Source organism: Barbatula barbatula (genome assembly GCF_947034865.1).
Source record: "Barbatula barbatula genome assembly, chromosome: 20".
NCBI lineage: Eukaryota > Metazoa > Chordata > Actinopteri > Cypriniformes > Nemacheilidae > Barbatula > Barbatula barbatula.
In genome coordinates, this window is record NC_136783.1 from 19,457,502 (window position 1) to 19,483,604 (window position 26,103).

A 26,103-nucleotide genomic window follows, 5' to 3' on the forward strand; every position below is an offset into this window, starting at 1 on the left:
ATACATTTTTGAAATCAACAGGAATGAAATACATTTTCTGTACTTCTGTGATGACATGTTCGTGTAAAAGAAAGCTGGACACTGCATCTTGATAAAAGGACAAACATTTGAAAATAAAAAAAGATTTGTGCACAATAGGAAACTAAATGAGGAGAATTCGTCATGTTCAGAAGTGTCATTCCCACCTTTACAGGCGCGTTTACATACCTCAAGACTCCCAAGTTTATGATAAGAGCATAACATTTTCTCAGGGCAAAAATGAATATTTAAAAACCTGCCAAGCACAGTTTTAATTTGCGACAGATCTCAAGTGTTTGTTATTTTCCATAGACCAGCATTTACACATGTTCACTTCTCTCTTTTCCAGAGGGATCCATACGAAAAATGCTGTTTGTAAGCAATAAATAACAGCAGGTTGAGTTTTTGGCCGTTTAATCAAACACATGACATACATAATTACCTTTGTCTCTTCGTACAAACAGAGACTAATTCAGTGTTCGTCCATATTTGTGTGCATTACGCAGCTGTTGTCAAGAGCCCAAACATTCCTCTTGAGTGTCTTGGTTTATCATCACTTTTGCAATGTTGTTCCCATTGTATTCTTCATTCATTTAAATCTTTGTGTCATATTTTTTTTGCGTTTCAGGCAGTCGTTTCATCCATGCCATTGAGGTGCTGTTGTGTGTGTGGCAAAACATTTACACTTTTCATATTCATTTCCAACTCTTTAATATTCATTAGGTCCAGTTTCTACATACTCATGACTCTTATTCATAAAATCTGTATCCATGTACAACAATATTTAAATAAATTGTGTCATTTAAGGCAGTCCATACATTTACAAAAGAAGGTAAAAGAGACGTCTCGTTGAACAACAAAACCGTCCGTGTTTCTCAGTATATAGTCCACGCATGGTTCCGCTTCAGTAAGAGTCTTTTGCAGTTCATACACAAGACTCAAACACATATCGGATCAATATGTCTTTATATTTTGGAAAGGTCCGTGATTATATGTGCACCGACGGGACGCTCTGGTTGAGTACCTGGGCTCTCATCACCTGGACACTGGTCATGATCTTCTTCTGATGACCCATTAATGTCACACCCAACCTGTGCATGTCCCTGACACAAAAACATAATTTAATACACATTTTAATTCACATTTAATATAATCTGAATTCAAATATGATTTTTTTTCAGTTAAAAACACTTAAAATGCAGAAGTCATTTGTTATCAGTAAAAAACATTATATGACCTCAGAAGTCCAGGCATACGGCACACAAAACTATTTTTATTATGCTTTTTCATTTTTGGCCACAAGCCCACATTATGGGAAAGAGCACTTGTAGAATATTTCGTCTGTAATGTATTTCACAGAAGTCATCTTGGTTTGAAATGAAACGAGGGCGAGTAAACGGTGATAGAATTTCGTTTTTGGGAGAACGATTTCTTCAAAATGATGGAGACAAACCAGTTTGCAACTGTTTGGAAATGTCTCTAACACAAACTCTACAAAAGTTGATATGGCCGGGAAATCATCTGTTGAAACGTTCCACCAAGCGACCCATACCACAAAAATAAGTATACTTAAGTTTTTGGGTGTACTTTATATAGTAAGTTTACTAATTTCAATGTACCAGTAGTATACTTTTTACACCGTATAAGCACACTGACAGTTCACATATGTAATACTTGTAGCACGTTTTTTGTTAAAAGTACACTTTAAGGTATGCTCTTAGTAAACTACTAGTTTTTTAATAATGGCCTGTTTGTGACATTTGAATGCCGTTTCTTACCTTAAAACCGAAAGTATAGTGCTTTTCCTCGCCGAAGGTCAAATGAGCGAATAAACTATTTCAAATTCACATTTCATGACCAGTTTCTTTCTCATGTGGCAAGTAGCCGTGTCATAAGCGGGATAATGTACATGCAGCCTTCTGTTATGGCAGAAATATACCTTGACAGTGTGATCAGGAACCGACTTATACTGCAAGTGTACTTGTCAGTATTCTTTAAACTTTGCATAAAACACTTAACTATTTGAATATTATTTATATTATATTGTTGCAATATAAACTTAAACATGTACGTTTAAAAGAAAGTATATAAAACTATAAGAAAAGCCACTCAATCAAAAGAGAAATCATAACTGCAAGCCTAGTATACTTAGAATACTGCATAAAAAGAGCTTTTGAATGTTCAAAATCATGTTTTTATCATGTTATGATTTTTATGTTGTTTTACGCTGTTGGTTAGCTGTATTTTGGGAGTTACTACTTGACCCAGCTGCGGTTTGATTGATATTACTTATTAAAAATCAGTTATCGTTTTTTGCCAATGAACTCTTCAAATAGATCAGATATAGTTAAAATTACACGCTTGACAGAGAAGTCTATCATGAAATACACTGAAAGTTTAAATTTTTTTGTAAAGAGAAAGTAGTAAAAGGTGAACGTGGTTTTAAAGGTGCAGTCGTTTTAAATCCACTGAACTGCATTTTGTAGTCAATTCATCAGCCGACTTGAGGAGTTAATCAATCGAGCAATAAAGCTTCCTCCAATCTCTCATCCAACCATCCATCTTCACGTTAAGATTGGGTTTATTTTACACTTAAACCCCGCGAGCGCACAACGCCGATTCTGAAGGGCGTCGTTCAGCCATTACAAGCACTCTGTCATTTTCTGGAGTAAGAACTCAATCAACTTACTGTTGATTCATGCTCATCACATGGCCCAAAGTCAGGTACCCCCCTGCGGCGAAGCGGTCCTTATAACGGCCCATCTTAATGGTGTCCAACCACTCATTCACCGACCGGCAGCTGGTGAAATCAGGAATACTTCTGTTCATCAAAGGACTGTTTAGTCTGAAATGAGAGCAGGAGGAGTGAGAAAGCGCAGACGAGATGTACCTTGAAATGCGCTAAGCGCAGGCAGAAAATCAATACAAGTTAAAATGATAGAGAAGGTGTGAGAGGGGCTGTAGATCTGACCGGTTTGGCTAGATTAATACCGGGATAAAATCTCCCCATGCACCAGTGGCTCGATGGGACACGCGCTCCGAGCCGAGCAATTTATACAAGTCCAATTGTGAAAGCAGAAGCGTTCTTTTTCAGGTTCACCGGGATCAATGTCAATAAAGCACAGAGGCCTTTTTATTTAACAGAGAACACATCTATTTGAGATGGGTTTATTGGAAAACGCACGCTCGCGACCCGTCGTATTCCCGAGTGCTCGGGCGAAACTTTTTCGTCAACTTTGCGATACTTTTCAAAGGGATCATATCTGACGACGGCAACGTACATTTGTCGGGCAAATCCCTTTAAAGGCAATGTTATGGATCACCTGCACAATGTGTCCATTGACTTGAGGTTCTCGGGGTTCCGGATCAGCTTGTCCAGGACTGTGACGATCTGGCAGAATCTGGGTCTTTCGTTGCGATCTTTCTGCCAGCAGTCCAGCATGAGCGTGTGAAGGGCACCCGGGCAGGACATGGGTGCAGGAAGTCTGTATCCTTCCTCTACGGACTTAATCACCTGCGAAAACACAAAACTTGCAATTATTTGCTATGTTCAAATAGGATTCTGCACATAAAATGAGAAAAAAACACGGTAGAATACTTTCCATTGGTTAAATGTTTGCTCAAGTTCTCAAGACAAACATATGAATGATTTATGAAAATAAACAAATGAAGAAATATTGAGTCAATTTGAAAAACAAAGCTCATATGATGTTGTCGTGGTCGTGTCTGTGACGCACATCTCTGTTGGTCAAGTTCCAATATGGCCGTTCTCCATATGACATCACTTCCCACATCACCACTCCATAACTCCACACGTCACTGGAGGAGGAAAACTTTCGATAGGCGATGGCCTCCAGGGCCGTCCAGCGGATGGGAATCTTTCCCCCCTATAATTCAATGAGAAAAATGATAGAAACATGACTGTGCATGCCAATAAAAAAGGTAAAACATTTACTATCATATGAAACAAACAAAAATGCTATAATAATCTTTATGTGTTTACATTGAGTACTATTTAATTCTTTAAAATGAATAATGAAGAAAAATCAAAGAGCTTAGAAAAGACGGGAACAAATTCAATACAGCTTAAAAATCATATCAGGGTGAGACCTCAAGAAAAACACGTCTGGAAGTTACACTAATACACTAAAGATGTGTTCATGAAATATAACAAGTTTTAATTCATTTGGCGGTTTTGGGGATAATTCCCATAATTACATTTGTGTTATTCCAAAGTTTTGAAGGTTTTAATATTATTCTAAATCGTAAAATGCCTTAAACATCTTCCAAGGTCATTCTCATGCTTTTCTGTCCTCTGAAATGTGTCAATCATTCTTAGCTTTGCTTATAGCTGAGAATAACTAGTCTTCCTGTGCTGTCAGATAGTGAAACTGTCAACATATGTCTAGCTTGCTACCTGAATAATAACATGTGCTTTAATGGCATAGACATCTGAAGATAACTCTATCTCCTTCTGAATACTGAGGTCTGTCAGATATACATACGGATGGCTGTGTGCTTGTAAAAACATGGCAAAGCATACGAGTACTTGCATCAGAGTTAAAGAAGTTAAATAAAACTATTAAAACATTTCTGTTAATGGAAATCAAATAAAACGCAGGGCTAAATATTACTTGAAAAACTGACACTAAATTAAAATTTGAACTGGAATAAGTTTGCTCTGGTGCAAAAATTATTAAATAAAATAAATACAAAATAAAATAAATTTAATAAAATGTAATTAAACATATAGCAATATAAAAAAATTGTAATAACCCGACAAACGCAAAAAAGTTAAAAATGTAAGTCAAATTAACATAACTAAAAATTACGAATAAAAGCTCATTGAAAACATTAACAAAACCAAAAACAGAAACAAGGCCTAGAATAACTGAGATGAAAATAAATGTAAACTTAGACATAAAACCGACACTCACACTCGTAGTGTAGGCAGCATCCGGGTCATCTTCTAAAACACGTGACAATCCGAAATCGGAGATCTTGCACACTAGATTACTGTTGACCAGAACATTCCTGGCAGCCAGGTCCCGATGGACGTACCCCAGATCAGACAGGTACGTCATGCCAGCCGCGATGCCACGGAGAATACCCACCAGCTGAATAATAGTGAACTGACCGTCGTGTCTCTGTACAGGGGAAAGAAAACAAGCTGAAGCTGTGAAGGCCAGCAGCGAGGCGAAACACAAGCACACACGTGTTTACACACCCTCAAGAACGAGTCCAGAGAGCCGTTCTCCATGTACTCTGTGATGATCATTACCGGTTTGCCTTGGTAGAATGAGAAAAACGAGAGAAAGTTAGTTGTCAAGAGACTGGAGAGATGTCGCAGTCTGTATCAGCTAGTGGTTAGTTGAAGAGCTGTCGTGAATCATTTGTATTGCTAAATACGTGACAAAAGGCGTTCATTCTGGTCGACTGTACAACACGGTCTCACTGCAGAAATATAACTATTTTACGATGTGGCTAATTTCATATGAATTCAATCTCATTTGTACATTTTTGTACGATTTGATACTAAACAACTTAACACTATCAACTAAATCGTTTAAAATAAAGTTGTCTCATGCCATTCTTAAGATACAGTATGAAATCTAATGGGGACAGTTTTCTTCTATTCGTTCTTTTATTGAAGTAAACCTAAAACAAGCAATCTTTGCAATCATAAGCGCACTGTATCAATAGAAGTATATGTCGTGCTCACTTCGAGTAACAACCCCCTCCAGATGGATGACGTTGGGATGGTCGAACTGTGCCATGATGCTGGCCTCGCTGAGAAAGTCTCTCCTCTGTTTCTCAGTGTAACCGGCTTTAAGCGTCTTCAGGGCCACTGGAACATCACGTTTACCCGGTAGCTTCATCCGGCCGTAGCACACTTCACCAAACTCTCCTACAGTGAACCAGAGAGAAGACATTGACACTAAAATGACATGTATATACAGGTATATCAACACAGACACAATTATGAATGTCTGATATCTTCCCACAGAAAGTATTTCACCCGACCGCCACGGACGGCTGTACCTGAACCAATGATTTTCTCTATTTTGATCCTGGACGCTTCGATTTCTCTGGCAAACTCATGGACGGCCTGGCAGGGGTCCTCATATGTGTGCGGATCAATATAAAATCTGGCTTCTGGAAATGATACTAGAATAAACAGAATTAGCATTTGGTCACATATTGCGGCATGAAAGCAATTTTCAGTCACAGCCACGATCTCTGAAGGGCTCAGACAGCAGCTACAGCGTGATATCGGCCAAAAAACAGCCATCGCTTCCTGCCTAAAATTCATTAAAAGGGGAATCATCGGGGAACGGCGCGTCTCGTACCGTGGCCGTTTTGGTAGTGCATCTTCTCCTCGTCTGAGTCTTGGAAAGCTTTACTGTATCCACATCGTCTGTAATGCAAACCAGAAACAGAAATATCTTTCTTTAAACACAGCAAACGAGAGACATCATTTATAATATGCATCCCTAACGTTTATGATATTAAGGAATTATATTCAACAAACAAACAATTATTGAAGCACGTCAATACATTTTAAGACTTTTGCTTCACGCAGGGATAACAAACTTGTGGTAATCCGCTGGCTTTATATATCAAACAAACTGAAAAAGTTTGAAGCAAGTGATGAGAAACCCAACACTTTTTTACATCTGCAGTGTTGCATTTGCATCAATAAAATGTTTTAGATCAAGTGCCGAAATACAGTGTTCCCACATTAAGTGGAATTTCTCATTTCCTCGAAAAATTAGACAAGTACAGCATGAATCATGTACACGGTGTTTGGGTGTGAATACATCAGGGAAGAAAGCTAGCATGAGTATCTCTTAACATATATTACAGAATAAAGCAGGGGAATGTGAAGGCACACAATTCAAAGTTCTCCTCTTGCCGTTTTCTGCAGATGACAACCGCCAGAAACGTCAGCAGTCCTGTTATTGACACCATGCAGACCCACAAGATCGTCGTGTTGGTGTATCGCCGGGGAACTGGAGAAGAAAACAGAAAGCGTGAATCAACACGAACGCATCATTAAACTCTTCTATCACCATCAGATTCGCCGCTGCGAGGAAACTGGACCGTAAAGAGAACGCTGTGCAAATACATAGTATGTTGGATCTTTATATTTGTTCACATCTGAATGTTATAGACATTCAGTCTATACCTTGAAGTCTCTAGTTTACGCTATAAATTATCGATTTTTCATGTATAATGCGTAACGTGAAGCTATTTGTAAAAACAATTCAGGTGTCTGAACCTAAAGCGCTTTTCTCACTGACAGCGTTTTACAGACAGAATGTGATCAAAAGTCCTTTTTCAATGAGGGTTCATGATCTGAAGCGCGGTGACATGAGCGACAGCGACCGCTCGCAGGGCTCGACTTTATGCAAATGAGCGGAGAGATGATGCAGCGACTACCAATGGGAGTGAAGACAGCGGCGCGCGCGTGATCGGCATTCTGATGAACGTCTAATAGTCATAGACGGAACAGCAATTGAATGACATTTGATCACTGTCAGTGTGAATGTCAGGAACACATTCATTAAAATCATTCAGCCATCAATCATTCGTGAAGACAGAGAAGTTTTAAGCATGTAGTGATTTAAATGACTTTAAAGAGAAAAATCTTAAACAAAACAAGAAACACAAATGAGTTTATTTCTGAACTATAGCCTACGAAGAGTAAATTTGCAAAAAAACTGATTACTAAAATGTTTTCAGAAATTATTTTTTGTTGTTTATTGTGTTTGTTGGCTTTTTGAGTTATTATTACGCAATCAAAACAACCCAACCGCAGCTTTACTTATATTACTTGGAATACACAATAAAAAATACATGATTTTTGAATTCTTTTTATTTTTGAGTTCGTGCAAATGAACTCTTCATACATACTTGTTAAAATAAAGATATTTCATAAGGATCTTTAGAAGAACTGTTTTCGGTTTCCCAAAGAACCGTTCAGTCAAACGTTCTCACCTTTTTATAGTAGAACCTTTCACCACTATAAAGAACCTTTTGTGAAATATCCTACGGACAACCAAAAACAGTTCCTCCATGTCGCTGTGTAGCAAATCTACATTTAAGAGTGTATAAAGAAAGTATAAAGAGTGTATAAAAGCAGATCCAAATTTGTACAGTAAAAGTTTAATAACTGTGTAACATTTTTAAAGGTCGATAGTGCATAACATATACATAAGTCTATAACAAAAACACTTGCTCAATAAGAAATGTACATTCATTTAATATGGTTAGCGACACATCAGCCTCAGAGCTATATAAAAAAAATAGAAATCAAACATTCAGTCATTTAAATATATATGTTATAGAGATTTGCAAAATGTCAGATGAACATGTCGCTACATAAAACCAACGGGGAAGCCACAATGTTGGATCTTCTATGTAAATTAGAGTAATTTATATGATTTTTGATTTACATGATTTTCTACATTTTCTAAAGAGAATAGCCTTTGAAAAACTCTCCACCGTTAGCATGTTGCACAATGGACCCCACTGACTTCCATTGTGTGGGCACGAAACCACTGATACATTTCTCAAAATATCTTCTTTTGTGTTCCACATTAAAAAAAAGAGTCATATACAGGTTTTGAATAACAAAAGGAACAAAAACACGGCACAGAATTGATATTTCTTGGTGAACTCTACCTGACACACAGCATAGACACAATTGAAGTCGAATTAAAGACATTACCACTTCTAACTGAACACTTACTTGCTTTGCCCGTCTGTATCTCCACCGACTGGCTGAACCGTCCACAGCCGGCCGAGGTTCTGGCTCGTATCTGGAAGATGTAGCTGGTGCCGGGCTTCAGCCCTGACACTTTAGTGCTGGTGTTCTTTGACTTCAGCGTAGCATAAATGTTCTGCTCATTGTCCTGTGAAAACGTCCCGGAGGGACAAACAAAACCGTGAGAGGTTACGGTGTCCTTAAGGACAATTCTAATCAGTAAAGCATCTATTTAAGGTGTTTATGTAAATACAACCCATGAATAAGGGAGGCGGGCGGACAGACAGTCGTGACTTCAAAACAGGGACTGAAATCGTCTTTTAACCCGGGATTGAAGAGATTAAACCCCAGTGCCAACAATCGCACAGCTCTCTAATCTATAAACCTTCCCCACGCCGCCCCAAGGCCTTCGTGAACTCCGTCCGGTCTGAAAGTATTTTCATTGGCTTTTTGTTAGAAGGCCTTTGATGCCGTCCAGTCCCCAGAGGAGACCGCAGGCATCGCGTATCGGTCGAAAACCAACGCGTGGACTTTAAGCTCCATTCCCCCTCGAATCAGCAGCGGGGAGAGCGGTTCGACAAACAAGGCTTGCGTGTAAATCATATTTACACAGTGTCATTGTTGAAGAGCCACTGTATACTAATTCCTCATCACAGCTGAGACTTTTTTGCACCATTAGGCAGCAAAGCTCCCGGCTCACGCAACAATTAAGTTCCCATCGGCGCTTGGCATAGCTCACTGTCAATGTCACTTGAAGTAATCTCGCCACATAAGTCAGAAAGTGCTATTGGTTGGTAATTTCCTTTCATTTAGCCCGGGCTGCCGATGAAGGCGAGATGTTAAATGGAGATATCTGACTCCAGGGTAGTCTATCAGATGTGACCCGTCATTGAATGGCAATTCATTTGTAATGTTGATTAGACCTTCTAGCTTAATGAATAAATATCGAAACCTTTCAGACGCTTGGATGAAGTTATTGTCCTACCTTTTCATAATACTTGATGTCATATTCTAAAATAACTCCGTTGGGCTGGTCCGGTTCGTGCCAGAAGAGAGTCACGCTGTTTTGACTGGCGTTCTCTTGTCGTATAGCCATCACTTGAGATGGAGCTGTGGAAACAAGACAAACATAAAATCCTTGCGGTTATATGATGAGAAACATTTTACAATTGAAATGCTGTTTATCTTTGCAGACGGAGATTATTTAGTGGCTGGATTCACAAAACATTCTTAAAAAAAATTGCCATTTGTAATGCAAAGTTAAGATAAAAGTTACGCATATTTTAGTCTTCCTGAAAGAAAGTTCTTGAGAAAAATTTCAGTTGTAAATATTTACTCTTCATACGTTTGTTTACAAAAATTGAAGGGGTCACAAACATTTAACAAAATATAAATAAATAAAAATGTTGATATGAAATACATTTGTAAATTAAATCATAATAGATATGTATAATTTATTTCAATAATTTTTTTTTTAATATATTTTATATATAAAACATTTTTTTTAAATAAAAATGTAATATTTGAATACTAAATAGCATATTTAGTGTTCAATTCGAAAGAATTGCAACTAGGAATATTACAAACTATGGTTTCTAAAATATCTTTAATAGAAATGACAAGAACTAGGAACGCTCTATTTAAAGTTCACAAACTTTTTCTTTGCAAAATATTTTTTTGAAAAATAAAACAACAGACTTAAATATTCTAGTCTCTTTATGAGGTACATCAATAAATGTATGTATCCATTAACCCTTTTTTACAGTAATGTTCATTTTTTAAATATATATATTATAAATATATATATATATATTAATATAATATATCTATTTTTACCCTATATGAATATAATATGAAAGAAAAACTAAAAATCAATCTCTATAACTGTTAACTGCCCATAGTATCCATCTGGATTGGAACACAAACTAAAGTATCGACATAAAAAAACATCTTACGGTAAACATCTTACCTTTTGAGATTCAAGACATCTGTGAGGTTACACTAACTGTAAGATGTTATTTACCACAGCTTTTGTTCAGAGAATATATATATATATATATATATATATATATATAATAAGTATATAAGACATTCATAACTTTTTTCTGAAAATTGAATTTTCGGATAGATACATTTTCTACTTAAGAATGTTTTATGAATTCAGCCCCAGAATCTTCCACCCAGGACGTTTAAGGAATTATGACAGGAAAAAAATCACTGGCATTGGTATTCGATGAGCATTGATGAACTTTTGTGTCTCCTACCTGCCTGGTTTGTGGTGATGTTGACCATCACAGACTGGGGCAGCTCGTTGCTCAGGTGTGTAACTCCATTCAGCGCCACAATACGAAAGGTGTAGTTGGTGTGCGCTGCCAGGTTCAACACCGTGACCCACGGTTCTGTCAGCCCCGTCTGCTGAGGGATAAAGCGCAAAGGTAGCACACCCGACCGGGCCACCACGACCCCATTCACGGTTCCAACCATTCCCACAGCTGGTGCGCTGGCATCTCCAGGAGCCCCGTGGATGTTGCTCACCCCGTTGGTCCCCGTGGCGTACCTCTTGCAGTCCTCGCACTGTGTCCCCTCTTTGTTACATTTTAGACACATCGCATCGTAGACCACATCCCTGCGGCCTCCTGTGTCCAGAGGAGAACCCCACTCCAAACTGACGGAGGTGCCGTTTACAGACGATATGACATTTACAGGAGCTGACGGAGGTCCTGCGGGACGGTCGGGAGTCAGACAGTTGTTAATTACAGGTTAATTAGATTGAGGGTGTTTATGGTTATCAGGGCTGATGATTAAAAGGGGAAGATTGAATTTGCGCTTCAGTGCCCACATGACTGTAGTTCAACCGATTATCGTGGCATGAATTTTTTCGTTTTGTAAAAGACCAAAGATTTATACAAATAACTAAATGGATGCACTCGCAAAAATGGGTAATCTTAACCCAAATAAAATGGGTTGTTTCAACCAAATATGCTGGGTTGTTTTAACCCATTGTTAGGTGAAAACATTTTCTGGGATAATTTTACCCAACGGTTGGGTATGTCTATTTTTTACGCAACCCAACATGTTTTAGCAGTTCAAACCCCCCAAAAAACGTTCATAATTTACTCAGCCATGTCATCTCAAACTTTCTTTTTTCTAGAGAATATATTTTGAAAAATATAGCATTGGCCGCCATTGACTTCCATTGTATGAACTCAAGACATTTATCTAAATATCTTCTTTTTAGGATAATAAAAATTTTGGATGAACTAAACTTACTTTAAGTTGCTCTTAAAAATGTACAAACGCTTTCCTAAAGCATATTTGTATAGTTTTAATATTAATATTGTAGTTATATTTTTATGGCAAGGCTGTAAACCTATTATTTGCATCTAGAATGAAAGTTTGTGTTTTCAAAATATACTGTATGTCATTCATTTTGTATTTATAAACGCATACATATACTGTACATGTAAACATATTTAGGAAATATTTACAGGTATTTATTTATACTTACCAATCATTTAAATTATATATAAATGTTTGTTTTTTATATTTTATATATATATTTAAATACCTGCATGTTTTTATAAATTCAAAATTAATATGCACAGTTAACAGACATATATTATGTAAACACAAACTTTAATTGTAGATGCGATTACTCGAAAGTAATCGTTTGACAGCCTAACTTCAAACCTTTTCCCTAGAAAGTGCAAGATCACTTTAGGCAGAACAATTTAAGTAGAGTAGATTCTCAAAACAAAGACAAAAAGTAATTCAATACTGTCTAACATCATTACAATATCAATGAAGCTAATAATCTGCATTCGCAAAAGTGATGGTTAGGTTTAGGGGTGAGACCTTATTATGTTTTTAAATATAATTTTTTGGTACATACCACATCATATGAACACATTTAAATTTGCCTGCTTGTAATTTTTTTTACTAAATACACAACAAGTGGTTTAAAATTTAGCTGTTTAATGCAAACACAATACCTACTTTTTGGGACCTTGTATTTCAGTATTCAGTGAGACATTATCAGATGTGAACATGTACACTTACGTGTGCAGGGAGAAGCAGGCGGGTCTGTAAGAGAGCGATAGAAGTTTGCATCACATGGGCAGGTTACAGCCGCTCTCGTCTCCGAGTGACTGTGGAGAGGACATTTCCCACAGCGCTGATCACCCGCCACCGGCTTGTAGAAACCCACCTCACAAGCTGACAGGTGAAACAGATATAGAGGAAAGTTGAATAATCTATGTCCAACACAATCTCACGCAGTTTATAACTATTTCACGAGGTGTCCAACTTGTAATAATTCATACGAATGAGTATGTTTTCGTACATTATAGCATGTGCTTTTGCCCCAGTGATGTTAGGCTTATGAGTGGAACGTCATCCATTCATTTCATACTTAAAGAATAACACAAATTTAAACATTGGCCACCTTTTGGTTACGTTTTCTAAACAAGATCAGGTTCACCTTCTATTCTGGCTTATTCTGGATGAACTACTAAAAACAGAGAGATTTTCTAAGGATGCTAATCTTATTGGTCTGTTTAAGCAGACACAACAAACAATGGCGTATGTCTGGGACTTCACCTCAATGAACATCAACACCATCTACATTTCATACAGGTTTAAACATTCACAAAACTTTTTAAGCTTGACTGTCTCATCTAGCACATGTCTAGAAAGGATTGGAAATGGAGCAGGCACAGATTGTACAACATTGTTGAACAGAAATTGATAAAAACAAATCAAACCCAACAAGTTGCGATCAGTTCCCCGTTTGTAAAAGGACAGCGACTATATGGGTGAAGATTCTGAGCTTTAGGGAAAAAGAGAAGCTGAGAATTAACACAAGGGCGATAGCAAGGTCTTTATCTCCAGCACCAGAAACCCCAGGGAGTCCAGAGAGCATTCCTACTGCAGTATTTATCCTCGTCTGTTTTCTCTTTTAGCTTTCCGATTAATCCTCCCTCCCTTGATGTTTTTTTGAAAAGCTCCCGAGTTGAAAAGCGGGTCACGATAAACATCAGGCCTGTATGCTCATCGAGTACATGACGTCTACACGCTTTGAAGTTTTTGACAGACTACCCGCGCCAACACAATCAGAAACAAAAAACCGACGTGTACACCTGCGGAAGTCCACGCGTTTGAGGATTGTGATGAGTTAATCACGATGAACTTCGGTGACTTTTTCCATTCGCCTTGAAATGGCTCTTTCGGTATCACTCGTCTCAAAGTGGAGTAAATACCACGGTAAAAAAGCCAAAGACTCCAAAGCACTTTATCCAGGGGTGTTTACATACAGTACATTAGGGCTGCTGTGTGGGTTTTTTTGCACATTGGCACATTGTTTGGTTTGTCAGCGCCTGTCAGAACGCAGCGCCCCACGCAGCAAAATTTGCATTACAATGAATTTTAATGAATATTTACAACCAATTGTATGCTGACCTTGATTTTTACTCCCTGTATAGATAGTTAAATAAATATGGTTGAGAGGAATAACTAGCAAGATGTTCTTCATGACCGGACTATGCAAGCAGAACAAGGTATTTTTCAGATTTCAGCATCTGCAACACAAGTTTAGGGATGAAAAGTTTTTAGGAACCTTTTATTGACCTTGAACTTTGCATGCTGGACTTCTGTTGGAAATTTTGCAAAGCAGATGTCAGGATTTCATAAAAATAAATAAATAATATACACTCAAACGTAGATACGTTTGATATACAAAACAAATAACAACAAAGCGCTACAAATTTAAGTAAAATGAAAAACAAACAATAAAACACGAATTTCAAATTCAAAACAAAAAATTCTTAGCAAAATAAAATGATAAAAACCATCTACCGAAACCAGTTTTGAGCTATTAGCTATTATGTTTGTGGTGTTACCTAACATATCACATCTTTTAACAAAGATTTAAAAAATATATATACAAAAAAAGATGCATTTTATATACAAACAAATTACAATAAATACAGTTAAATTAATAAATGAAATAAATGTTAACAAATACACTGGAAATATTTAGTAAAATCTAATAAAAAAAGAAAAACATCTACATGAAAGTATTGTTAAACTCTTTATTATTTGTATAAATTGTAATTTTTTTGTCCAAAAATCCAATGTTTGTGGTGTTACCTAACACAACTCAAAACACAACAGATATTGTTTAAAATAACCACTGTTAGAAAGTAACGGCCATAAATAATCATTTGAAATGTTAATGTATTTTTCCGCAGTCAGACCAGAAAATTACTACATTTACAGTCAGTTTTCTTAAATACATGCTACCAAAAACACATGTAAAACCACTAAAGAATTAAAAACGTTCTGACCTGTACTGTACTGACCACTGAAGACCATCCTAAATACTCACAAACTCATCAGCAGCTATTGGTCTGGCATCGTTGTGTAACAATATACGATTAATTTTACTTGAACATGTCATTTATCTTGTACACGCCTTCCTCAATACAGAAATTTTAATATATCCAAGGCTAATGTTCCAGGAAATGACTGTAAACCCCAACAGATGTTCCAATTCAGCCTAAAATATACAAAGTAAACATTTCAGTCCTATTGTTTGTATAATACACGATGGATAAACCTCTTATGTGGCATGATGCAAGACCTTTGTGATTTTTGAATGATAATCTATGCAGTGCAGAAAGATTTCTATGGTAGCATCTCCATCGCCTCAACAGTTTTGTAGAATTGCAAATGTGAAGTAACTCACAGGGTTATTTTTTATCTTTTACTAAATTACACTAGCTGTTACTGTCACTTTAAGATATCTTCATGTAGGTGTTATAACAGTAGATATTATAACGGTATATCTATTTAATCCTCAAAAGGCAAACAAGAATCCAGAGGTGTTTCTGTCCAAGCCTCCACTATATTTTGGACAAAACAGAGGGCAGAAGCAGCACTTTTAGGGGTGACATTAATCAAGGTTAGTGACATTTGGAGCCGGCCAATCTGTCCTCAGGCAAAAATCCCGGCAGCAGCGATACTGGCCGTGACTGGCACCATCCAGATTCCCAAAAGCCGCGCGGGCATGATAAGACCTAATGCCGACTGAGCCTCAACCCGCGAGGGAGAGCGTCTCGAGATCGAACATCCAGAGGGTACAAATAAATAAAGAAATAAATAAAAACGGATAAGAAGGGGAGATGATGAATTGCTCGCGAATGATCAGGCCTTCGAGCTTCGACTATCAAAATGCCAATTCATGCATGAAATTCAAGATGAATGGAGTGCACAATAACACACGCACACAGACATGACCTTTTTATTGTCATTAAACAGACGGGCCTTTGATTTCTAACGGCACGGAGAATATTTTGCATTACAATGCCGGGATTTACCTGCATATTAAACTTTGTCTTCAGTCATAATAACGTCTGTATTTAATAGATATTCAGCCAGCATGCGTGGTGAAATATTTCTCATTGCTTTCTCAGTAGATAATTCACTGAAATAAAATGTTTTTTGTCATCACTTATTTACATGTATCGTCATCTGGTAATCTCATCAATGAGATTAAACGGAGAGCTAATGCAAATTTTTGCTTAAATTCTCCTGAGAAAAAGAGGCAGACATCTCACAAACGTCTCCATTATTGTTCTGAAGAGATCTCAATGTTTCAAACTGAGCTCAGATTTGTCAAGTCTGCAAGTCAATATGACTAAAGATATCAATATGATATTTAAACATCTCTCACCAAATTTACCAGATTATTTTACCCCTCCAATCGACATTTATTTTACACCTCCACACTCACCTCCACACTCGCCTATTTTTAATCCTCCAGAACACATTTTAGGAGAAACATGATAGTAAGTCGATACCTAAATAAACTCCATCAAACCTGCTGAGCTATAAAAGAGTCACCTCTGAGCAAAACCATTGCCTCTGGGTCTGTTTAACATCTCCTTTTGAAGAAAACGCCACGAGCAAACGAAAAAAGTTTCAATGAACTGTTCCTTTAATTGATCCCAAGCCTACACAAGAAAAAATGCACGGGTCACTAAACCCACAAACACAACCCCCCATGCACAAAATAACCATATACCTTTGACATCCCAGCATATCCTAATTTGCGCAAATGGCTCGTGTTGGCCTGAAGAAAGCGGGCTCATTTGAAACAGGCCATGTGTAAAAATGTCTGTTTATCCCAGAGGGAGGCTTTTAATGGATATATAAGAGGACCGTAAGGAGTTAACGGCAATCTGATATTAACTTCACTATGAGCACGAAGCGTGAGAGTCCATTATTCAGTTTATTCTCATTCTCAGGTACTTAAACATGCATATACATATTTGTGTGTGTGTGGATGCAATTTTGCTTGTTTTGCCCTTTAATCTTATTGTGTGTAGTTGTGGTTAGGCTGTGTCCTCCAAAGATCTCATCTTAAACTTTCTAAGCGCAGAAGGGTAATTGCTATCAGATCAATTTACTCAAGAAAAGTGCTGCCGGTTTCTAAGTGCCTGATAGATGGAGACCAACTTGTCTAAATTGGGGGCGACCTTGAAGAATCATTAACAACAGACGGGGAGAAGCAGCCGGTGACTTTATTGACTTGGAGCATCTTTGCGAGCGCACAGATAGGCTCGGCTGCTCCTTGATATGGAAAACGAATGAAGAAAGTATTGAATTCTATTTCAACGATTAGTTGTCGCTTCCTTATGAAGGTCATAATGCGGTTTTAACATCTTCTCCGATTGAAAAAAGCCAAGATGAGTTAATCCGATACACTTGGTGACTGGCTACTGAAATAACCAGTAGGCTTTGGCTGGACCACATCCATCAACATCCATACAAAACCCCTGCTTAAGAAAACCTTTACAACAGTCTAGGATCATTTGCTGGTCTTTGCTGTTTTATACTGGTGTGTCAGTTGAAGAGCGACCGAAAACAGTCAAACATTGTCTTGCGTACCCGGACTGATGGCAAAAGGTCTGGACTCCATAGCTTCTTTCAGGACCACCCAGCACACTGACATGTAGGGCAACCAATCACATTTCATTTTTTTTGTTTTTGGGATGTAAAAAAGTAAAACCGATGTACCTATGCGACCCAGAAATTCAACCAATCAGATGAAAACATGATTAGCAAATAGACAGTTAACACTTTGTATAATTCAAAACAAGAAATTGAGTGTTTCCAAAAAAGACATTTTTTAAATCAACTCATATGAATTCTGCAGAACACAAAAGAAGATATTTTGAGAAACGTCTATGTGGTTTTGTGTCCATACAATGGAAGTCAATGGGGTCCAATGCGGTTTTGTTGCCAACATTCTTCAAAATATCTTCATTTGTGTTCTGCAGATAGAAAGTCATACAGGTTTGATACGACATGAGGATGTGTAAATAATCAAATAACATTGGGTGAACTATCCCTTTAAACAGCTGCCTGATGTGCTTACTAAACGCGTATGCGATAACTCCAAAAAAGTTTGAATCTCGAAACAAGACAGATTACCAACCCATGGAAACCAAAGCATCCATCGAATGTGATGCACACACGTTCTGTATAATCTTTGACAGTGGACTCCCAGCAGGGAAAGCCCTGCACTTCAGACCGGTGCCTGTGTCCGGTGGTAACGCTGTGAACTTGCTGTAGCGTAACGCTAATGAAGTCATTTAATCTACCTGAACACTCCCACAGGGGCCGAGCACTTTAATTACGTTCTAAAACGTCTCTCACATGCGCTAATAGGCAGAAATGAAACATGGCACCATGTTAGGAAATCCTAGCGGAAGAATGGACCCTAGCAGGGATATTAAAAACTTCACACGCTGGCATTCATTTTAGCCCGCACAAGAGCGCGTGTATGCGTGGCAGTAAAGCAAGGTCGTGATTAGATGCCGCTCCAGTTAGCACAGAGCATTCAATGCATTTATCTTGATTTCTGAAGCAACAGACTTTAAAAACTGGTCAATTGAGCCTTGAATTTATTTCCTCCTTCTAAAATGGGGTCAACAATTCTGAGACTGCTTCTCTTCTCATCTATTTCCTGCTCGTTACAAACGGTTAAAAGCAATTCCAGAATAACTGGAGTGAAGTGTTAAAGGTTTATGAGAAAATTAAAAAGTGTCCGTTAAGTTTTCTCTTCGGGTTACTTCACAAGCAAAACACGATTCTCCATGTTCCCCCAGCATCATCTTAAAACACCTCTTAACCTTGTTTTACAAATTCTTAGTTTAATGTATGTTTTTTTATCTCTGCTCTATACATTTGTGCCTGTTTTTATGTTTGCTATCATGTTTATTGTTTATTTCTGTGATTTCTGTAGTCTTTCTGGTCCTCTATTGTAAAGCAACCTTGAGTTTGCAGAAAGGCACTATGAAATAAGTTTGTCATTATTTTAATCTGAGAATGATCCAAGTAGCTTCTTGTGTGCTTCAAAATCTGATCTTTCATTCCGTACGTTGAAGAAAGATTCATTTATTTTTAATAAGAATTTTTCTTTCATTCTTTACTTAAACTACATACCTTTCAACCCGCTGTATTTATGACTGTGAAGCTGGATTGCTTATAACACAACACATTTATGCATCGAGTGTGTACAGTTTGGTCTCCACAGCGGGCAACGATCTATCGGTGTTGTCTTTAGAAAAGATTGTGTAAGCACACATCAGATGAGACAAACGTATGTCTGTTAATGAGCATTTAACACTTGTTAATTGTTTGATTGAATTGCTGTCACATGAGCGTGTCTAATTGAAGTTAGCCGAGTCTCTGTGGCCAGCGAGATGTTTACACCGCCGCTGACGAAACGCAGCCATCTGAAAGACGATTGTGATTTTGTGTGCGCTGCAATTACAAGAGAAAAGCAGATCGCGCACGTTTTATTTTGTCGGCTTTACAGGAAAAGTCTTATGAAGTTGCTGTGATTCTACAGCTTTGTGGATTTGATCTCATGGAACGTTTGTTTCATGAGAACAATGATGATGCAAATGAGCTCATGAGACGCTATGTTTTCTGTTGTGGGCCTGGATTTTCCCATTCAAAGTTTGGTTTAAATTAAGTGATGAAAAGAATGTGAGATATCTTCTAAAAATCAGACTGTATAATGTTTTGTCCGTATTATAAACTCTGCATTGTCGATCCTGCCAGTGTCATTTAATCTCGCATGGACAAACACACACATTCCACAGACTCCCGTATTAGCATATAAAATATTAATACCGCTAGCCCGGAATAGATGAATGTAGCTATTGTTTGTCCGGTCATAATTGTTCAGACCATTTCTGACACAAGGGCCAATGTTGATGGTCGGGGAGGGGAGCGAGATTTTGACTGACAAGTCTCGCCGAGATAAAATTTGCTCCTTTGTCGCGTAAAGCCCCCCACCTGCCTTCCGCAAACCAATTCGTCCGTCCGTCTGCCTGCCCGGTGGGCTGACAGATTAAACCGGCATCACCACAATGGCATAGTTGCGTGAGGGGCTTTAATATCTCTGCTGTTTGCTCCTTTAATCCCTGTGTAATATGTTGGCCAGGAACCCTCACGCTGTACACAATGCACGCCCAGCTAGGACACAAAAAAGGCTAATTAGTCGCCCACCAAACCTCTACGCCCACTGCGCAAATCCTCATTCTCTGCATTCGCAAACACAATATCTGGTTGTGTTATCGGGGGCGTCCAATGTGTTTTTGGCTAGCATTGTTTTGTTTGTCATACATTGATGCTAATGTAAAACAATGGATTATTATTTGAATGTCGGATGTCGGCCATATGACAGTCACTAGCAGACTGGCAATGTATGTAATAGAATCTAGGCCATCACTGTGAAGAACCTTTCAAGCACCTTTATTTTTAAGAGTTTATGGCAAAATATAAAGGAAATATGGGGTTTTCAAAGGGACAGCAGAGATATGCGAAATGGCTTGTGAATGTAAATATTAGAATGTCCTTAAAATTACATTTCATGCAATGTGTAATGTTGCTGTGTGTGAATGTAAGCAGTCACCGAAAGTGAACGAAAAAAAAAGTTATTGGCTTGGGAAAAATGAGTTGACTCTGAATCACGCTAACGAGTCGCCCTCATTCCAGTTCTGGGTCAGATTTGAGTCACTCCGTGTAATGCCCGCCTACGTTCCATTTGCGACGCTGCACGCGGTAGACCAATCACAGCAATCACAGACTAGACCATCTGAACAATGGGATCAGAATAGGCCTACAGAAAGGAGGGTATTAGAGAGATGAATCGCCGAACGAATAATTTGAGAGTAAGGTAATAGGAACTGCCTATTATTAGAAAATAAAAGGGATTTTACACCGTGTATGTACGTAAACTCTTTAACTGACTTCATTCTAGACTATTAATGTAGAATACATAAATAAAAAGTTATGGTTACAGCTAGACGAACGAAAAAACGTAAAGAAAGATACAAGAAAAGATCCACGGTGTTTTCAAATACAGCCACAAAACTTTATACGGGTTAACATTGGACTGATGTGGTAAAATCACTTATCAACCTGTCAAAAACATTCAGTCATTTACAACTTTCACTATCCAACCTCAAAAATGCAAATAAGGATAATTTCACAGGTCATTTACACACAGAAAACTTCATGTACTGTCTATATCAAAACACAAGCTTGTTTTTTAATTCTAGGCCTTGTTTACCTTCATTGCAAGTGTCTTAGCGTAACTGCTTTAAAATACTGAGAAACAAAATATGTTGTATGCTGACAAAACTATTGTCAATAAAGTTGATTCACTTGACCGGTTTTCCAGACTCTATAGATCTACAACCATTTCCTGCATGACAGAAATATGAATCTACAGCAATGACAGCTGATATCCAGCAACGCAAACTCTGTTCTTTAGTAAAGGGATGTTTTCATGTTGTGACAACTCATTTTCTTGGTAATACATTTATACGCCTGATTATACAGTATAGGAACAGATGGTGCCCTTATCCGTTCAAATGCAGCAAAGAGTATGACTTTCTAGAAATACGAAATCTGCCCAACTTTAGAAATGTGAACTCTTGACATTGGTGTTGCAAGCATCATTTAGGAGCAGTCTTTTTTAAGATATCAAAAAATAGATAGAAAGATGGATGAATAGACATGAATATTACATGTTTGATCAAATCGTCATTTAGGCTGACAGGTGTTTCTGTGAGAAAGTCTGTAAGGAGTCTTTTAAGTTTGAGGTCTTATTGGCTGATGTCAGGGCTATGATCTAATGTAAGATGTACACGTTCAGTTCTCCATCTTTTCTTTTTGTGTGCTGAGGGGAAATAAATATCATTATCTGAGAGTGACAGACTAAAGGGCTGTGAGATTCTCTCATTCCACCGTGGTGAGGGCGAGCGAGACGTCTAACAATCACAAGCAGACACTAGATTGAACGGAGGAGTTTATAATTATAATCTGTGAGAATATGAAATGTGAAAATTGGTGGCTGGGCTTGTGAACAGCTAGCCCCTTGAACAATGTAGCTTTTGACTGCCTTTGAAACCATCTAATGTCAGAAAATGTTAGCAAGTCAAGCTCGTACGCTTTTTATGAAGTCCACGACTAACAAAGGACTCGAATAAACAACTCTGAACTCTCTGCACTTTTCACAAGAAACATTATTTTGTCAAGGCAAATATGGGACAATGTGCAGCAATTTCGCTTTTTGTCTTTGTAATTTCTCTCTTTGCAATTTCTGTCTACGCTTTTTATAAACACTGGACAAGACAACACGTGAGCAAGAACTTCAGAGTGATGCACTTGAAGCTAGCTACCATTAAAATAGGCTTTTCCCTGCAAGAAGACGGGAGACAGATAACACTATTATAACCATTCTTAGCATTGGTATAGTTATTTATAGGCTACAGCTATGACACACACATCTTAGTAGAGTTATTTCTCTAACATTGGTTTGACGGTCTCAAGATTCCAACATACTTTTGTAATAGGTCTTTGCTAACCAAGTAAACACAACAAGAACACAACAGCATAGTCTTATAATTAAAGACATTTCAACAATAAAGGATAATATTACAAAGGAATTAAACTTCATTATAAATGACCCTCATGTGAGATATGTATGGGCTTTTGAAGCTTAACAATTTGGGATCTATATATAATTACAAATGTTTTTCTAAAAAAAAAATATGTCAATTATTTCTCCTAGACATCCATGAGATGAAGAGGACATATAATATTGTGCTTTAGTCTCCTGTGTCTCAGACATTTTACTTTAAAGAGGCAGGAATCTCACAAATGTCTTCATTAGAGGTTCAGAAGAGATCTCAGTTATGTCTCAACCTGAGCTCAGATTTGTCAAGTCTTAAATCTAATGACAATATTACTGACGGTCTCAATATGAACTCAAACATTTCTCATCAAATTTAGTCAAATTCTGATTCAATTACATTTGCATTTAGTCATTTAGCAGACTAAACACACTTCGGAAACCTATTCAATCTTTAAGCATCAATTGAAGAAAAAGTAATGCATTACAAGTGATATTTTAAATATGACAATTTGAGTTTGTTTTAATTCAACATAATTTAGCACACTTATAATCATATTTTCCTATTATTATAAAAACCACAACACAAATTAATTATAGCTCTCCACTTTACATTTTTGCTTATTAAAATCTAGTTTATTATTTCTTAATATAAGATAACTGCTAATGATCAATGTTAATATTTATGCTCTTTCATATGTTCATCTTGACTCCTTTCATTCTATTTTATATGCACCAAAAGGAGGACACTTAATTTCATTGTACCCTGTGGAATGACAGTAAAATAAACTCTATTTTTATTCTGACGGAAGTCAGTTTACAGCTTCTGATGAATAAGTTAAGACACATTGGCAACTGTACATGTGAGAAAGACGTTTTCCCTTGAATGCAAGTAGGTTAAATCAAGTTGCCAAACAGAGTGCATTTGACAAGACTTCCTCCTATCTCCTCTGAAATGGATATTTTCTCTACATCTTGACACAGGACCGAAAGGCCCGAAGCCACCGCCAAAACTGAAAGACCCAAACCAGAGCTGACAGGATTGAGATGTGAAGCGCACTCTCTGTTTTGATCGGCACTTAAAACATTAGCGGAAACGAAGAACCTTTCTATCGCTACGACATGCAACCCTTTCACGTGACCAGCGCCCAGGGCTTTTAGAGTGGTTTGGTTTGCATGGATTGTAAACGTCCGTGAGAAGCCTGGTTGGTATTTTACCGAGATGTGCGTGACTAGAGGAGCACGCTCACAGAGAATTAGCACAGCGACCCAGTTTAGTCGGCAAAAGCCAGACTCTGTAGCTCAGACATTTAACCTTTACTGACACGCGGGCAGAGAGAAATGGATTGCTGGGAGTGCTTTTAACCACAGATCGAGCAGAAAATGACCTGACAGAGTTTGTGATGGTTTGAGTAATATGTTTAAAACAGAACGCTTAAGTATCGGCAACAAGAGGGAAATTGAATTAATAAGAAACGCACAGCATTTAGTCATGAATCTATTGAAATAGACGCAGCAGCTGTTCATAGCCTTATAATGAGCGCTTTCGTTCAAAGAGTTCAATACAAAGCCAGAATTATTCTTTACAAATGGGTGAGCATGCAAAAGTTGCAAAGATTTAGACTTAGATCTGATTTTGAAGCGGATAAAATTATGTAGAAAGAGCCTTAAAAACAGATGTGAATTGCACAGCTCACTGGGCCCTTAAATAATGTAAGTTCATATTTAAATATATTGTAAACTTTTAGGAGAAACACTGGAGAAGAAGAAGACTTCTAGGCTCAATAAGTCTCGATATGCTCTCCATTTAATCTCACAGCTGTCTTGGAGAGGTTTCTTAAAGAGATTTCAGCTGTAATCTTCTTGGCTACTCATCTCTGCAAAATGTAGATTTTTTTTGCATTATCTAAATTATTTAACTAAGCCAAAAAGGGTAACACGCACATTCATAAGTAAATTAATCAAATCTTTTAAGATGTAATCTGTAACTTTGCCTCTTTATTTCTTATCTGTTTTAAACCTAATCATTACAGGTGTATTTAAAGGGGTCATATGGCGCGAATACGTGTTTTTCTGTGTCTTTGGTGTGTTATCAGTTGCCCATGCATGTATTAGACTCGTAAAAGTATCAGTACAATTGCTTTGGTGCCTGATGTTCCAAATATGGTTAGAGGCGTTACTTTCGTCACATACTTCGACCAATCACTACGCACAGGTAAATGGCCAATACAATACAACGTTTTTTAACCTTTAATTGTGTATATACATTGCGTCACTTGTAAAACAAACGGTAATATTTGTTTTATATATGACCCCTTTGTGTGGGTTAGAGATAAATTACTTTATAACTGACATCAAACAGACGTCAAATTTCATATGTGACGGTTCAAGTTAACTCAACGTTGCAAAGTTAATGAGAAAGCTGCGAAGTTATTTTTAACCTAAGAAAGAGTGCAACTTAAACAAGCCAAACTTTGCCACTCACCAATACAGTTGTCCCTGTGCTCCTCAAACCCAGCGCTGCACACGCACCGCCCAATAGGAACAAGCCACTCCCCCTCAGCGCTGCAGTACATCTTGGGCGTGTCTCTTTCTTCCGCATGGTCCACACACTGACCTCTGACCTCCACGAGCGAGGACGAGTCCGCCCCCGTCACAACGTCTGTGAAGATGGCCAGATTGCGAGCCATGCCTGTGCAGCGTTTGTAGTAAACCCGCACCGACACAATGGCAATGCACGCGCCTATATCCTGGAACGCCAAGTAGAACCCCCGTTTGCTGAGTGGTCCCACGCCGCGCATTTCTGTGTTGAGCTTAAGTCTACGCACGCCTAGATCCACGTTCGTGAAGCTCTCGTCGGCCGCGATGGTGTCGATCTTGGAAAACTGACTCTCCCAGATGGTCGTCCCAATGTCACGGTCGGTCTCGCAGTAGTAGAGGTTAAACGTCTCCTTGCAGGTGCCGAGCACACCTGGCATACTGTTGCAGTCTCGCAGCGTGAACTTTATTTCGATGTAAATGCGCCGAGCGCCGTCTCGCTGGATCCAGTTGGTCCTGAGCCAGTTGTTTTGGCTCGGGCTCATGACGTTGCACACCTGGTAAGTGTGGATGGGGCTGAAATACTCGTCCATCTCGTTGATTGCATCCCACTGGCAAAGACAGACGAGAGAGAGATTATAAATGTGTCAGGTTTTGACAGAATAAGAGTCTGCCCACCCAAAAAGTTCTGCTACAAACTTTAATGCAAAAGAGATCGTATTTTTGGGCCTTGCCGAGACTCGGGGTCTCGAACATCTCCAACACGGTCCATCATCTACAC

At 38.1% G+C, this 26,103-nt stretch overlaps 1 protein-coding gene across 1 annotated transcript; it reads right to left on the reverse strand.

The window, feature by feature from the left end:
• Nucleotides 1–637: 637 nt before the first annotated feature.
• Nucleotides 638–26,078, reverse strand: epha8 (eph receptor A8; the record flags this gene model as incomplete). The annotated part of the gene is made up of 16 exons (XM_079483814.1): nucleotides 638–1,121; nucleotides 2,708–2,863; nucleotides 3,342–3,532; nucleotides 3,756–3,905; nucleotides 4,956–5,165; nucleotides 5,246–5,307; nucleotides 5,741–5,926; nucleotides 6,061–6,186; nucleotides 6,369–6,436; nucleotides 6,935–7,031; nucleotides 8,774–8,936; nucleotides 9,774–9,898; nucleotides 11,053–11,508; nucleotides 12,848–13,003; nucleotides 25,270–25,933; nucleotides 26,022–26,078. The coding sequence occupies 16 exons, from the start codon at nucleotides 26,076–26,078 to the stop codon at nucleotides 1,007–1,009; spliced, it is 2,982 nt and encodes a 993-aa protein (XP_079339940.1). The 3' UTR covers nucleotides 638–1,006.
• Nucleotides 26,079–26,103: the final 25 nt, after the last annotated feature.